This window comes from Harpegnathos saltator, unplaced genomic scaffold (genome assembly GCF_003227715.2).
Source record: "Harpegnathos saltator strain DR-91 unplaced genomic scaffold, Hsal_v8.6 scaffold708, whole genome shotgun sequence".
Taxonomy (NCBI): Eukaryota; Metazoa; Arthropoda; class Insecta; order Hymenoptera; family Formicidae; genus Harpegnathos; species Harpegnathos saltator.
In genome coordinates, this window is record NW_020230547.1 from 787,799 (window position 1) to 805,039 (window position 17,241).

The window sequence follows — 17,241 nt, forward strand, 5'->3', positions numbered from 1 at the left end:
CTAACCGGCCGATCCGCCCTTGCGGAACGCGCGTCGCCTGCTATTTCTGCTTCTGTCGAGCGATGTCAATCGGAATCCTAGAAATATGAGAGTCTCGGTGAAATCGAGCGAGCCTTCGATTTTAGTTTCTCCTCGTGAGGCCGCGTCGCGGTAGAACAGTCGTGTCTCTTTAAATCTCGACAGGTTTACTCGCCTTCCTGAAAGCAAGCAAGTAAGCAAGCGCACGCGTGTGCATGCACAATGTACGTCTCTATGTAGCACGGCCGTTCGATATATAAAACATTTAATAGGCTTTGCGTGGTTTGCATCGATGCCGACGGTGCGACTCGCTTGTGTGTGTGTGTGTGTGTGTGTGTGTGTCTTTCTCTCCTTTTTTTTTCGTCTCTTTTAAGGCAAGTATCGGAATATCGCGTCCAGTCGCGCGGCACCTGCCGTTGCGCAAGTTTTCTTCGGAGTAACAATAGAAACAACTTGCGGCGTGTATCATTAATTCCGAAACAATGAACAATAATGCCACCTACCGCTTCTGGGACAACGCCCAAGAGCCGCCAAGAGAGTAACGGTGTTTTCTGCACACCGGATAGAAAGTTAATAAGACGATCATTGGCTACTTCGTGCAAGCGCAGAAGCACGATAATAGAGAGAGAGAGAGAGAGAGAGAGAGAGAGAGAGAGAGAGAGAGAGACGTCGTGACGATATAATTTCTCTAAATAATCGGCTTCTTCTTATCGACACAATGGAGATAATTGCCAAACTTTCACCGTTAATTTGACTTTTGTACGTGTCGACATCTTGTAATAAATCACCCGGAGAATCTGCTGCCTGTTATTCGCGATTAACGTAAATTATAAGATTTATGTAATTTATTCTTGCATATCGTTCGCATGTGGACTGATTGTTTTCTGCCTTTCGTTGCAGCACAATGGCGGTTACGAGACGCAGCCGAAAAATGTTAACAACATCGCCAGGAGCAAGCAGCAACCGGTAAGCGTTTGCGTTAAATTTCGATACTTACTTTTGCGCTTTTCTTCCTTCCCTCGAATAAAACTTGCGACAATTTCGCGATTACACAGTAACGCGAGTGAAACTTTGTCACACTTCATTTTTATCGCCGCACATGGTAATAAAGCCGATCGAAAATCGATAGGGGGGGTTGCAACCCCCGAGATTACACCGCTCGACGAATGAGCGAGCAGCCCCTCAAAGAAGATTCTTCCTCTCTCCCTCAAATAAAACTCACGAAAATTTCGCGAATACATAATAACACAGGTAAAATCTAATTACATTTCACTTTTATTCACACCCATGCGACAACAAGCTCGATCGAAAATCGATGGGGGATTGCAACCCCCGAGATTACACCGCTCGACGAATAAACTCCTGGGAGGGAGCTTTCTTCTCACGAGCTGCTCAAAGCTGCTCAATATCTCGCCGCGCGGTCGACCGGCTTCGACGAAAGCTCTCTCGCGATCGCCTCTCCAAACATTTAATATTGATAAAATCTCTGCGCGTGCAAACGACTTGTTACACACACAGCCGGAGAAAATGGACCTTTGTCCATCATTTATTTATATCTCAAGAGCGAGAGAGAGAGAGAGAGAGAGAGAGAGAGGGAGGGCGGAGGAGTCGGCGCTTTCGTTCGGAGCTGCTCTTTCCCCGTCGGGCAACGTCTCGAACGGCGTCCGCGAAATTATTCCCGATGTCTCATCGTTCGCTCGTTCGACCCGAGCAGCCGCTTCCGAAGTGCAGAAACCGGAGGACACGTGCGCGACCATTTCGAAACGGCCGAGCGCTCTTCCCCGGCATTCAAATGGAAATGCTCTCTTTGTGCGTAGCTCCGTCTCCTCTTTGTATCGCTCCGTCCCTCCGCTCTTTTTGCCCTGGGCTCTCCTCTCCCCTGCCCCTTCTTCCCCACTCCTGTTTTCCCTTTCTTATTTTTTGCACACCGGAAACTCCACGTCGCGAGCCGGCTCGTTATCCGCGGTCGCTCGCTCTCCCGCCCGCCCACCCCCCCCCGCGCCGCTGTGACATTAAAATAATTAGCGCCGGGTCGGTGAGGGCTCGACCGCAATTCCGCGTTTCCACGCGGCCGCGTGGATTTCTGCAAATGAGCGCGCCGCGATTGTATCGGCGATTTAATCCGCGGCGTGCGGGACGAGGCGGGGCGAGGGGAGAGAGGCGCGCGCGCGCATTAAAGCGGCCGCGGTTGGTCCGCGCGGGCCGCAATCGTGCGGATCAGAATGAGACACGCGTTACACAAACCGCCACTTACTACGTCGACGGAATAACTTTCTATTAGCGTACGGCTGCGCGGGAATACTAATATCCGACCGGTAATCAGCGCGCTAATTACTCTCGTCCACCGCTCCCGCGACCGGTATCTCCCCTCTCCCCACCCCCGCCCGGCCCGATATCCACTATCAGTCGGGCTGCGCCGCCAGGCTCCCCCCCCCGTAAATCAATCCGCGCGACAAGCGCGCGGAGAGATAGCTATCTGTCTCGAAAAGTCCCTCGCGGACCCCGCGAGGCCCTCGCGGAGGAGGACCGTTCCTCCGGGCCTCGTCGGCCGAGACGCTAATAACGAGGCGACGCGCTGCGTTATCGGATCGACCACGGCGGCGGTCTGTCGGTCGCGACGCGTCCGCGAAATTCCGAGGGCGACTCACTTGCTCCTCTCGCGCGCGAGAATGCGAACGCGCTGCTCGTCCGAGCGAGCTTGACGCGCTTGACGAATTGCCGAGTCTCGCGGGCGGTTCCCCTCCGCCGGCGACACTCTCTCGGATCGGCGATCGATAGCGACGCTCTCGCGCAGACGGGAAGCGATCGCGACGCGGTTGGTATCCCCGTTCGCTGGATAACGTAAATTAATTACGCCGCTCCGTCTCGGGGAGTATCGCTGGCGATTGCATCGCGGAGGAACGGCGGCGGCGCTGAGACGCGACGGGATAATTACGCGGAATGGCGAGGATCGCGCGCGCGCGCGCGCGCGCTTACGCTGGAAACTGTCGTCGTCGTTGTCCGTTCTTGTTTCCCGAGGACTTCCGCTGAGCATATTCTCTCAATGTTTCGTTGCGCGAGTGAGAGAGAGAGAGAGAGAGAGAGAGAGAGAGACATGCTTTTAGACAAGCGCGCAATCTGACGGCATCTTCTTTCTCGCTGGAATGAAGAGGATGAGTGGGAGAGCCGAATAACGTAAGATGTTTCCCTCCTCGGGAAGTTCTCATTCGCCTCGCGTCGGTTTTCCCGCTCATCGTGAATTCACGGCGGCGACAATTCGCTCGCGACTGCAACCGCGCCGAAAAACGGGCCGACGCAACAATGTTACCGTCATCAGCCTTCAAACGCGATCGATGAAGATTAAAGCCACTCGCACGGAGAGCGCCATACTCCCAATTGGAAATTAAGCGCGAGCAATTATGTGGATTAACGGTAATTGACATTTTAGTCGACGCGGCTTGCCGCGCGCGTCGACTTCTCGGCCCGATAATCGCGCTGGATTAACCGCACGAGCGACCGTTTCGCTTTCATTTTTAAGTGCGCGCGTCGCCGGACCTAACCTCGCTCTCGCAGGCACCTCCGCGAGGATCCTGAAATCCTTCGAATCTGAGACTCTGCGACAGATCGAGGTGCCCGAAGAAGCCGAGCGCCCGAAAGCGCGTTACGTAAATTAAACTTTCAATTACATTGTTAAATTATATTCTTGAAATTGCATTATTATTAAATTTCTAAATTATATTACACCCTGTACACAGGATGACATCTGAACTCCTCACCGATAAATTCGCAGGACAAATTCTACGTAAAGAAAAAAAAAAAAACGAGTGAAAATGTTTTCGTAAATTTCCGAGGTACAACTGCTGCAATCTCAGTCTCAGAAAGCACGTTAAATCAGGTGTTTTGCAAATAAGCGACTAGACATATAAAATTTGTCCCAAACACACATCTGCAAGTTCCTTCCGTCATCCACGATGTCGGGGCGAAATAATGCATTTGTTGTTTAATTTCACTCGCGTGACAAACGCAGTAACGTCATCATATATCGGCGTTGCAACGAACGACTTAATATCCAGAAATTATCACTTCTTCATAGATATCGTCGTCGAAAGCAGGTGAAAGATGTATCCACATTCTTGATCCGCTTATCGCGACACATTTCCTCTCACCGTCGCCGTCTCCCGAAGGTGGTTACTTGAGAAACTTCCGCGGACACAAATCCACCAAGACGTTTCCCTTCCTTCTCAACACAGAATCCTCCGGGTCCCGTAAGTTTGTCTCGATACACCCTCCATCCCTCACTTGCGACAAGCCGCGGCGACTCATTTTCGCCGCGAATTCGCGACGAATCGTCCGATTCGTCAGGCCCGTCGCGCACTGCTGGCCGCGGTCTCGAGCGATTTTGCGATCGGACGGAGAAAGGAACCGAAGGTGGACACGGGCGGTTTCCGCGTAGCGACAGCTGCGGCGGGACCGCGCTACGTAATAGCAATTTCACACGTGAGCCTAACGGCCGAAGGGATTTATGGGCGGGTAGGCCTGGCTGCGAGGTCCGCGAGAAACGAACCCGCGGCGTTACGATCTCATAAAGCCGAGTATTTTTAGAGGTGCCCGGCTCTCGCTCTTGTTTTCTCGCCCCGCTCGCTCCGCTCTCTTTTCCGCGACGCGACACCTTCATTGTTGGCCGCGTCGTATATTTCTGGAACTCGGTTACGAATGCTCCCTCGTTCCTCACCTTTCCGTCGCCGCGCGCACCTTCGCCTTCCAGCCGTTTATTTCGGATCGATCTGTGAACTTTATTTCAGGAAGAACAATCCAACGCGCGCGTCGGGCGAGTTCGCCCTTTGGAGATTTCACGTTTCCGCTTCGCCGTCACGGGCGGACGCGAGAGCCTCTCTCTCTCTCTCCCCTCCCCCCCCTCTCTCTCTCTCTCTCTCTCTCTCTCTCTCTCTCTGTGTGTGTGTGTGTGTGTGACGCTACACTAGGAGAAAAAATTTAGCATCTCTAACAAAACTGTTTAGTTGAGGCATTTTGTAATAGCAACCAAATATCTTGTTTTATATAACAAAATATTTAGTTGTCTCAACTAAATATATTTTTCTGCTTCGTTCTCTCTGGACCAAATGATTTTGTTCTTCGACTACATATATAAAACTTAAGCATTTTAGTTACTTTATCCATAAAAATTACATAATAACGAAGTATTATTTTACATAAACTAAAATAATGCCCAACGGATACTAATTTGTCTTTCTGTGCACTAAAATTTAGATTTTATATATTAAGAAAAAGTTATAGTATTTTTAACAAAATTGATATAGTCATTAAGCTTTTTGATTGCTATAACAAAAGTATTACGTTATGCGAACAAACCGTAAGATCGAACGAGATATTTGTTTACAGGAACTAAACAGTTTCGTCGGGCATATTTTAACCAAATTATTTTGTTGTTACAACAAAATTTTGGTTCACGCAACAATACATTTCTCCTAGTGTAATCTCTGTATATTTCTTATTACTCCTCTTTACTCCCGTTTATTTTTATCCTTGTCTCTTGTTATAGTCGTCTGGAAAATTCCCTGCTATCTCGATCCACCCACGAGTATCGTATATTGATCGTTTCCTTTGTGCTTCCTCGCGTAATCTTTTCCTTCGGCGTAGTGCGAGACAATCGGCGGAAACGAATACCGACGGATTACGGTAACGCGACGAGTGCGAGTGCGCCCGAGGCGCTCTAACGCCGCGATTACTCGTAAAAGCGTAGTCCGACGTACAAAGACAGCACACCTCGGCGAGCCGGCGAGCTGAAAGGGCCCGAAAGAGGGAGTCGTTGAATACAGTCGGAGACGATGCGCACATTAGTCTCAGGAAAGCTAAGCTGTCGGCCTTACAGATTACACCGCGTCTGTTGAGAACGCCGGAACATCCACAATTCGGATAAAACCCCTCGGCGGCGGGGAGGGCCGGCGGACGCCCGCCGTAGATGAGTGGCTGGAGCAGATAACAAACAACGCGCGCGCGGCTGTAATCCCGCGTAAATCACGCGAATCATTTCAACAAGTGCCATCAATAATGGCGTAAGGGCCACCTCGACGGCGCGCGCGATAGCGCCGCGCCCCGATAAATGACCGTCGGCCGCTAACCGGCCGGCGCGGCGAGAAAACCGCAAGCGCTCGCTCGTTCGCTTGCAAAAACTTCGCAGGTACATCCGGCTCGTTCGCGCGCGCGTCCGCCTCCGTGTAACTCTCTCGCGCGTTCCTCGCGCGACAAATCATCCGCTCCGCGCGCGGATCGCCCGCGCCGCGCCGCGCCGGTGCAAACAGCGTGACTTCGATTCCCACCAAAGTCACGCTACCTGCACGAATTCGTTACATCACGCGTCCACGCGCGAGCGCGCTCTCTCATCCACGTCCAGGGCCGCTCGCCTCGGCGCGGCGAGGAGCGATCGAGAGACTCGCGACCGATGGAGGTTAACGAGAGCCATCAGCCTCCTCTTCAGCCTCCGTGGGATCACTCGTGGTTAGGTGAGGAGGCTCCGCTGACGGAATCGAGAGGAGATCGTCTGACCAACTCTCGAGGTGCGACACGCGTCGAGGAAGAAGGGAGGGTAGGGCGAGAGAGAAGGCGCTTCCTTTATCGATATTAACCCCTGAAAGCTACCTGAAAGCAAGGCTAACTTTTATTGTTTATAACAAAGTGCGAGAATCTGTTTTATCAATGCCGTCACTATTGATAGTGAAGAAAAAAACACCTAGAAAATTAGTATCGCAAGTGTGGTTGTGTTTTTTAATAAGATAAATAAAATTTAATAAAATAATAAGATTTGATAAAATAGTAAAATTTAATAAATTAATAAGATAAATAAAATTTAATAAAATGTTTTTCAATAAGATCAAACACTCGCACGAGCTCGAACCGTGCTGGGGAGAATCGCGTCTCGAATTCGGCAGGGCGAGCTAACGACGTGACCGTCTTGCCTTCGGTCGGAATCGAGAATCCAGCTGGCGAAGAAATTGTCGCGAAGCGAATCCCACGAGCCGGCCCTGGAGCCGCGCGAGCTGGCACACGTCAGACATACGCGGGCAGAAGGAGGCGCGATTATCTGACAAAACCGCCGACCAGCCACTGGATATTCTCGCGTATCTCCGGCAGAACCAGGCGAAACACAATACCCGGCAGTGTATCGCTCCGTGGCGAGGAGCACGGCGAGGAGCATCAGCCTGAGGACGTATCCTCGCGCGTCCCGTCTCCCGCGGCGGGATCAGCAGCCCGCGGCCTAACCCGTTAAGGCGCCAGGATTACATGTCGATCTGTCCCGCGATAGCGGGTCCTCCGGTTCGCAGGGCGCCGCCATGTCGCGGATGAACGTCGTCGTCAGGATCGTCTACGCGCCCAAGTACTCCAAGGTGGATGATTGCTGATGCGCGCGCGTTGTGAATTGTTCTTCCTCCTCGCGGATTTGCTCAAGCTGCTCAAGCTGTGTCGACGAGTGGTGCCGCGCGATTGAAGTGGCGAATCCGCTCGATCGTCGGGAGACGCTCGAAGCAACGATTGAGCAAACATGGCGCTTCGCCGCCATGTCGCGTATGAGCGCGACGTATTCGACGTGTCTTTTGAGACGGACATTTCTCTCTCGGTGTCGCATCATTTTTGTCCCCGGGACGTGTTCGCCGTTATTGCGTATCTCGAGCGCGATCTTCTCGCGTGGGTCGCGTGTGTCGAAGCTATCACGCGCGGGGAAAACGGCGGGAGACGGAGGGATTTTGTAAGCAGCGGAGCTAAGAGAAATGAGTTCTAGTTTCCTCCGCGGGGAAGATTTGATTGTCCGCCGTGCGACCTTGTTTTGTCGCGGCAAAACGACAAGCCGGGCTCTGCGACGGTCGGGGACAAATCTTGCGGATAGGTGTCCCCCCCCGGGACAGGATCGAGAGTGGAGCTTGAGACGGAACTTTCCTCGCAACGAAACGAATCTGGACAATCGAATTTGCCAAGAGTGTGACGTAGCTTCGTCTCCGCGCTGGAGAAGTAAACCTGGGAATAAAGCCCGCCTTTTATTTCGTGTGCAGCGGCGAAGCGCCGGGGAATGCGATTCTTCGGGGGAATTGCCTCGTGGTGGAAATTGATACCACCTGATGCGATTGTTCGGCGTCGCGTCGCAACTCGCGGACTCGCCGGAATAGCCGCATGACAGACAAATGAACGGCTCTGATGACACACGCGTCATCGTAAACTCGCGTTATCTCTCGGCATCGTTCCCGATAGCTCGCAATAGCCGCGAATGAAAAATGCCACGACTCGTTCGCTTCCTCTCTCACCTAACTCGAGCAAAACCGTCGGATTGCAGGTGCAGACGTCAGCGCTGGCGTCAACGCCTGCGAGGACGCCGGGCGTCGGCGCGGATTCGACGATGACGGGGCCGGGAAAGGGCGGAGGTCGCGTGACGGAGGTGATGGAGCTCTGTTACGTCACCGAGAGGATCATCGCTCTCTGGTACAGGGAGGATGCGCAGGGTGTCCTCGAGCACGCCACGACTCTCCTGCGCGGGAAACACGCCGACAATTACATGGTAAGAAAGAGAGAGAGAGAGACCCGATAATTTCCGTATCCCCTTTCCGCCGGAACGAAGAGAAGGCAGAGCAGCGCGAAGCATTAGAAATGAGCAAATTACAGCCTGGATAATTGCGCGATCGTAAACACACATCGTAAGTACACACTCGCCCGGCACTCCTCTTACAAGTAAAGTCCCCTCGGGGGGGGAGCGGAGGGGGGGGGGAACGTCCGACGCCGATTTGTTTCCAATTTTTTATAGTTATTTTCTATGTCGAAATATAAAGAAATCTGTTATCATTTTTAGCTCGAATTAATTTGTTCAATTTCTTCGAAATTTCTGAAAGTTTTTTGTTCATTTCTTGGTCATTTTTTACCGGATTTTGACGTTAAAACGAGCTTGTTTGCTGGATTTTTCAACAATGACGTCCGTCATTGTTTAGACCCGCCATTTTGAATTTTACAAAATGGTCCTGATGCGTAATCGGCGACATGTGTGTGCAAGTTTCAACCAAATCAGATATATATATATTTTTAAGAAGTATTGTCTCAAATATGTGTAAAATAGTGTACTTGTGCAAAACTTGAAAAATTTCGAAGAAATGGAAAAAATTAATTTTAAGCCAAAAATGTGATAACAGATTCCTTCATATTTTGACATAAAAGACAACTTTAAAAAAATTGGAAACAAATCGGCGTCTGATGTTCCCCGAGGTTGTTTACTCGTTAGCTCGCGCGGACGATTCCGCAGCTGAGTAATTCCCGAGATTCCTAGTAGACGATCGTGAGGCTCCTTGGGAAATTCACAAGTTCAGAATGAATCTCGTAGCTACTCTCCGAAAAGCTCGGCAATCTGCTGCAAATGTCGTACATGTTGGGCTTCCAGATCTTTAATTTGTCGTCGCCCGGCCGACCGGGCGAGCCGAACACGAGGGAGGCTGGATGGCCGCAGGGATTAGCGCCGAGCTTGGAAAGACTGTGCGCCCTGTGCAAGGAGCTGGATTCCTGGCTGAACGGCGCTTCGAATCGCGTCGTCGTCCTCCACACCAGGTGAGTCACGTTGTTCCGTCACTCTCGCTCTTCTCCAGCGACGACGTCGAATCGTCCCTCAGATTGTCAAGCTCGATCGATTGATTTTCGCTCTCGCTCGCCTGCGAGAGCGAGAATTGTATGACGATTCCGAGACGATTCCGAGTCGTGGGGAGAGGGAGCAGCAGGAGGGAGCAAACGACCCCCTTCTCGAGGAAAAGAAACAGCGTCTCGAAAGAAACATCATGTCAAGCCCGAGCTCTGTCTCCGCACGCGTATTAATACAATGTGACCCAGTTTCTCCGGCCAGCGGCCGATGCTTAAACGCTCGGCTCGTAAAAGCCGTAATTTCGCCGCGGTGTACGCACCGCCCCCTCGAGACTCTCCCGCAAGCGCTGTTAGTGATTTCCATTGATCGAGCGAATAATAACGTCATTAGAGCGCGCGGGATCGGATCGGCCGGGGGCGAGATCGTTTTTTCTTTTTTGTTCGTAAAGCGGCCGCTCCGCGCGGAAAAGGCGCGAGCGCGAGCGCGAGCTCGCTGGTGGACCGAATTAACGTCACCGGCACTCTTCAGGGGCAGCAAGGAGCGGCTGGGTGTGGCGGTGTCCGCTTACATGAACTACAGCAGCATCTGCGGGGGACGCGATCAGGCGCTGGACAGGTTCGCCATGAGGAGATTCCTCGACGACAAGATTGGATCGCTGCAGGTTCCGTCGCATCGAAGGTAATGAGAGAGCGCGAGCGCGAGCGAGCATAAAACTCGCTCCGCTATCGCGGCCGTCCTCGCGAATAATTCCGATAACTTCGGCCGGAATCGCTCATCCGCGCCCGCCGTACTCCGCGTATCGCCAAGAGTTCATAACTTTATTACTCCCCGCTCCGCTCTGCGCTCGCGCTCGCGTTCGCGGAGCGTAGAGCGCGATTTATTTTAATTTCCGCTCGTCGCGGCAGCTTTAACGGCGAGCAACCGACCGCGTCGGCGAAGGCTCGCCCCTCGTAAGCCTATTTTACGGTATTCCATATTCGGTCGGGCGCGATTGTGCCGGGATTCTCGTAAACTTCGTCCTGTCTTTCTCTTCGCCTTGCCGTTCAATCTTCGGCCGCGACTGCGAGTCGGCGGTACTGGCGACTGTACTTGCCTGGCAAATTTGCATTTCCCTTCTTTCCTCGTTGAGATTATTCTCTAAGTAATGTTCTTGTCCGTCTCGAAACTCGGGGATGGCATTCACAATAACGTAGTCACGTATTTAACGGAGTTTCTCGTCATCGCGCGCGCGCGCGCGCGTCTTCACCCCGGAGATAAAAATCTGCGCTCCCGGCTTAACGTCTTTCTTCGAAAACTGTCGCTTAATTTCAAGCTCGATAAAACGCCGGCGATTTACTCGATCGTTTCGCACGAAGGAGCGATCGTATCGACAACGAGCGTGACATTTATAGCGGAAGCCATTTAGCGTCTTCAAATTTATGCCACAGGAAGAAGAAGCGCGCGCGTGTAACCGCCGCGCGTTTATTACCGTATCGATCCCATTAAGAAGGACACCTCGCGTCCTTGAGTAGTCATTCCCGTCATTTTGCATGTTATCCGTTCTACGCGCTATTCCGTCCGCCTGAAATGTCAAGTCGTCGTCATCTTCAATCACCCTCGCCCGTTCCCCGCAGCAGCATCCTTCGTGTTCTTTTACCGCTATTAATCATATCGATACCCATCCGATCGCTCCCACCCGATCTTGATGAATTCCGCAATTTTATTCGGGATTCCGCGGGATCCTTTGAAATAACCTAGCATCATCGCCTTTTTCACGCGCAACTTTATAATTTCTTCCTTCACCTTCCGTGATTGCGCCGTTTACTCGCGAGCGCAGGATCGCCCGTGCATCGGAGATGGCATCAACAAAATAAAACGATCGGTCGTGTTGCGCACTCGGCGTTCTTGTTGTTCTTGTTGATCGGTTCGTGTACGCGTGTACTACGAGCCATTGATCTAAAGATAGAAAGTCCCCATCATCATTATCATCATCGGCGATCTTATCGTTTACCTCATCGTTGTCGTCGTGCGCGTATTTATGTAACGACCGTGAGGAGACGCGAATTTACACGCGGCTGAGATTCTTTTCATCTCATTCTCATTCGTTCGACATCGATCGTCCTTTTTTCCGAATGAAGGAAAAATATTATCAAGAGAAGAATCTAATATTGTTAGTGTAAAAAATTATTATGCTTATATTTTGAATATCATTTATTTCACATCATTTATTATCACGAACGAAGGTATAGTAACAAATTCCTATAATAAATTCTTACAATAATAATAAGAAGAATTTCCGAGATGCAGTTCTCAGCTGCAATCTCAGTTTTGAAAAAAATATATTTCATTCATTAAATCGTGTTTACAAGCAAACGACCAGACACATATTGTTGTAAAAATTGTCCCAATTTTCTGCAAGCTCTTCAATGGTGTAAGCTATAATATGTTTCTTTAATTTTACCCGCGACAAACGGTAACAATGTATCAACGTCGCAATGAGCGATCCTTTGGTTAATGTTTAAAAATGATTGAGAAATTGACAGGTATTATTTTCAAAAACAAAACGTGCTGCAGTAGCATTCGCAACCCGCTTATCGCGACACATTTTCTTTCATTGTCATCACCTTCCAAAGATTATATCTCAAAAACCGAGTTTTCGTCGACATCCGTTTGTGCCAAGACACTTTTTTATTCTTCAACTAGAATCTGTCCTGTAAGTTTGTCGATAAAACTTAAATATAGGTAAAACATGTATATAGGGTGAGCCACCTAAAGCAGACCATCTGAATAACTTTGAAATAATGGAAAATAGAAAAAAATGTTAAATACGAAAATTGTACAGAAAGACGACGATTTTGAAATTTCCAATCATTATCAAGTTAATAAAAGTTGGGACACTACTGTAATAACATATTCTTGAGGCTAAATAGAGTAAAAAAAGTCTCTAGTACAACTTTTTTTCCAACAAATAGTTACTGAGATATCGTAAGCCAAATATTTAGAAATATTTAGAAAGAGTTATCAAATTTTCCTTAAATATCTGAGAAAAATATTAAACGAATAAAAAATGTTTCAGACGAAAGCTGTTAAAATTAATTGATAGAAAAAGATAATACAAAAAAATGGGAGTTTCCAATTAAAAAATTCAAGGTGACCTTCCCGTAACCTTGGTGACGCTGCTCAAGGTCTCTCTCTCTCTCTCTCTCTCTCCTTCACTCAAAGCTCCACAACTTCTGTATTTAACATTTTGTCCCATCTTGTATATTTCCAAAGTTACTCGGGTGACTTGTTTTAACTGCCCCACCCTGTACATCGCATAATTATTCGCAGAGTCGAATGCGCGTCCGGGCATAAATTATCAGCGGGGCCATTCGAGTAATCGCGCCGTATTTTTTCGGAGGCCCCCAATTCCGATCGCGACGATTTAATAATCACCCTTCGACCATCGTGTTTTCGTACTTGCTCCCCTCCGTCCGTCGATTTATCGTTCGCGAATCGCTCGACCGGTTCCTCTTAGCGAAACAAACGCGACCTGTCCGGCGGTTTATCGCGCGTATTACGCGCCATCGACCCCAATGCTACCTCGGCCGCCGTATCATTACCGTCATCATCGTCCTTATCGTCGTCCTCGTCATCCGCGCGTCGCCGTACGCATTCATAATGATCGTAATGAGCCGCGTCGCCGCTCGCGCGCTCTTCTTACTCGTCCTGCCGCCTCTCCTCGCGGGGTCCTCGCGCGATCTCCGCTCCTGCCTGCCAGAGTTCCTCCATTAATTCCGCGAGCCGCGAGCATTAGCATGTCGTTAGCGTGGCTCTCTCTCTCTCTCTTTCTCTCTCTCTCTCTCTCTCTCGCGAGCGTATGAATCCATTACCGACCTGCTCTCGCCGGGGAGATCTCTCACAACGGCCGCGTCGAATGTTGCTCGCGCGTATTCGTATCTGTCCGACTCGTCCGACATGCATACCTTTTTCGTGTCACGGAGGCTAAGGCTTCCGTTGCTCGAGCCATCAATTCCACCTGTCACGTCGCCCCAGGCGCGCATCTGCAACTCGCTGGAAATTTGTCCCGTCGTCCCGTCTCCTCCTCGCGCCCCTCAAAACGCGGATAATCTCGCGTCCTGGCGGCCACATTGATTATATAACGCTCTCGCTTGTGCGATATCCTCCTAACCTAATCGGAAGCAAAAATCAAGGCTATGAGGTAATCGCGGATCTCGAGAGTCGGACGGAAGAGGGGACGGGGGGGGGGGATTTCGGTGCGATGCGATCGCGCGTAATAACGGTATTTTCTCTCGGAACTTCCAGATACATCGAGTACTTCAGCGGACTACTGTCGGGCTCTCTGAGGATCAGCCAGTCACCATTGTACCTGACCCACCTGACCGTCCTCGGCGTGCCCCTCTTCGAGCCGACCGGCTGTCGAGCCTTCCTCAAGGTGTACGAAGGACTCACGCCAGTCTACACGTCGGACCTGTACTCGGTGACGAACGCGCGTGAATTCACGGTTAACCTCGGCGGGCTTCGGCTGAGGGGCGACATCTTGGTCAAGTGTTACCACAGGGTGTACTCGAAGCAGACCCGTGAAGTCATGTTTTCCCTCCAGGTGAGAACGCAAAAGAAACACGTGACGAGAAAATCTGCGTCTCGCCTGCATTCGGCGAGAGTCTCCCTTCGCCGGAGGATGTTATTTGTGGACGTCCTGCGTCTCCTCCGCGAGACGTGTCTCTGAGTGACTCGAGAATCAAAGCACTTTGCGCGTCGAAATCCGGGGAGCAAACTCGCCGTCGCCGAGCGCGCGAGCGTCCGCAATCGCCGTTTCTTATTCGTCGCACGTATACGACGCGCCGCGTCGTAATGACGAATACGTTGCAGCACGCGAGTGACAGGGCATGAAATCGGCGGCACGAATGACAGCCGATGCAAAAGTACTTCATAAATAGTTACAAGGACAGCAATCTAGATCCGCGCGTTCGGTAAAGACACGAGTGAGCGTTTTGCGCAGTAATTTCGTGCCCGCTAGGCAAACAACATCCTCCTGGAATCGAGTCGTAACGTCGTAATCAGTTAATAGCTGGATATCACTTTATCTCGCATCTCGCCGTGGAAAACGCGTAAAAACTCGTTCTAAAAACGCGCATCGATCGCGATGTACGCTGCTTTGGGTTTTATCTCGTTAGACTAACGAGATTTGCGCGGACGCAGATTGCAGCTGTCCGGTTTGATTGAAATTACAGTGCAAACGTTTGCTCATACCCCGTCGCGCGACGGTAACGTGAAAAATCCCTCATTTGCATATCGCGGCGAGATACGATCTGCCTGAAAAGTCGCGCGCGCGTTCCTCTTGACAAATTTCTAAAATGACGATTTTCTCCAACGACGGGAACGACACTCCTCGAGCCGCGCGGTATCAGTCGCAGATTTTCCCATGTTAAATATCAAATGCGTCGAGTGGAATTCTAATTAAACCCCCCCCCCTCCCGATGACGTCTCGTAGCACGCGTGCTCGAGAACGTGCCGCGAGATGTCTGTGGGGAGGGGGGAGGGAAAAAAGTGAAAAAAGAAGCGCGTTGCGAAAGACCGAGCCTCGCCTGCATCGCCGGCGATTACGTCGCGCGCCGCACGATGTTCCCACATCGACCATTATTGTTTCCGCAGTTCCACACTTGCGTAATTACGGAGAACGTCGTGTCCTTCCCGCGATCGGAGCTCGACGTCGCCTGCGACGATTCTCGGTGCCCGCCCGACAGCGTGGTGACACTCTACTTCGCCACCGACGCGAAACGTCAAGACGGCCCAGTGCCGGCGCCGACGCCCGCCGTGCCACACGCATCGGCGCATCACGACCCCATCCTGCACTGGGACAGCTACACGAATCTCGAGATCAGCGACGACGGTGAGTGCTTTCCCAGTCGCGATGAAAGCCCACGAGCTTCCTTACCTTTTGAGACTCCACCAGCATAAGTAGAACTTGAACGTGTCTTACAGCGACTTGTGCGCCTCGTAGAGAGGCGCACATTTGCGGCGCAGCGTCGGACGACCCGGATGAGATATTATTCCCATTATTATTATTATTATTATTATTCCAAACGTAATATTCGGACATGCGTTACTATTTTAATGCGTATGTTGAGCTGTCCTTATTTTAAACCAAACTGTCATCTCCTTATCGAATCGGGCAACAATGTCGATCCCGCGACACGTCGAAATCGCTGACGGATAATTACGCGCGTACGCGGGACGGAGATAAAAAATACTGTACTTGTACAAATGTGAGGAAATGAACGAGAATGCTTCTAAATTAAAAAACAGGATAATTCCAAAGTCAACCACACACACGTCGCGTGTGATTCATCCGAAAAGCTCGGCTGAGGCTGATACGAATGGATATTCAAACAATGCATACAATCGGACAACAGGCAATCACTGCCGTGAAATTTACGCTTGTTTACAACATGCCCTCTACAAATGGGCTTGTGTCCATCTGTCTCTCGTCCGATAAGTCCAGCGACACGAGCTCGCCGATTAATCCGGCGGTATCTACGATCCCGCGCGATCCCCGCGAGAGAGCTCTCATCGTCGTCGGCTAATTCGTACTAATTTTCAACGTAATGGCACCCAATTAACCTCGATCTGACAGCGAGAGCTGGTCAGAAATACAACTTGGCCGGCGTTCAGGGCGGAGGGGGGAGGACGAGGGCTAGACGAAAACGCGGCAGTTAGTGTGGTGCATTTAGAACGGCTGACTAACGCCGCCGGAAATACGTTCTGCCAAGTGGAGGGAAAATGGCGGTTTATCGCGACGGGGGCGATTTCCACGGCTGGAAATAGATCAAAGGTCGGCCCGATGGATGATGGGCAAGGTCCATCGCCTTAGCCGCTTCCGAGTAGAGAGCGTTTCAACCCCATCCGTCACCTATTTACAACTTCACTTTCCTCCTCCGCCGTGCCGCCGCCGTCGCGTCGCTTCTCGCTGGGATCATTAAAGCAGCTTGTACGAGAAATACTCCGCGAGATGTGCATTTTTTAGTTCGACTCCGCCGGAGGGAGGGATGTTCGATAGAAAACTGTGGGAAACGTACACGGATGCCGGAATGCTCTTAATCAGTTCAACATGTAAAATCGCGAAAATTCTTCAACTCCGGTGAAAAAAATCGTGGAAATAATTCCTCCACAATTCCCGCGAAGAACAATTCTCCCGTTTCTCCGCGGGCTCGGCCATTCCCCGAGATTAGACTAATACTGTTAGCAACACTAATGGCGTTAATAGTTTGCGCAATTAAAATTAATCAAGCCCCATCGGGAGAGAGAGAGAGAGAGGAGGGCTCGCGCTGTCCGCACGCTTGCAACATGGCCGCCGCGAGAACCGCTGCGCGAAAAAAGCAGCGGCGGGGGGGAGCTGTGAACAGCGAGCGATTCGTTTCGCTCATCATCTCTCGCTTGGATCGAGACGGTTGCGTCATCGACATGATTCCCCCGAAAGCACGCGCGTCGGCGACATCGGGCGACCAGCGCTCTCTCTCTCTCCCCCCCTCTCTCTCTCTCTCTGAGAGTCAATTCGTTTCGTTAGCGATCGGTCGGTGGGTTCCAATAAAGCTGTGACCCAAATTGCTCGCTCGCGATGCTAAATCGACGCCGTTCGTTAC

At 51.0% G+C, this 17,241-nt stretch overlaps 1 protein-coding gene across 15 annotated transcripts in view; it reads left to right on the forward strand.

The window, feature by feature from the left end:
• The window catches only part of by (focal adhesion protein tensin), a 221,674-nt gene that overhangs the window by 161,403 nt on the left and 43,030 nt on the right, over positions 1-17,241 (forward strand). For all 15 annotated transcript variants that reach the window (XM_025305636.1, XM_025305634.1, XM_025305633.1 and 12 more), the window contains 6 exons: positions 919-984; positions 8,339-8,560; positions 9,428-9,591; positions 10,148-10,297; positions 13,904-14,201; positions 15,254-15,491. In XM_025305636.1, the coding sequence (XP_025161421.1) occupies positions 919-984; positions 8,339-8,560; positions 9,428-9,591; positions 10,148-10,297; positions 13,904-14,201; positions 15,254-15,491 (1,138 nt within the window). The remainder of the gene's footprint in view (positions 1-918; positions 985-8,338; positions 8,561-9,427; positions 9,592-10,147; positions 10,298-13,903; positions 14,202-15,253; positions 15,492-17,241) is intronic.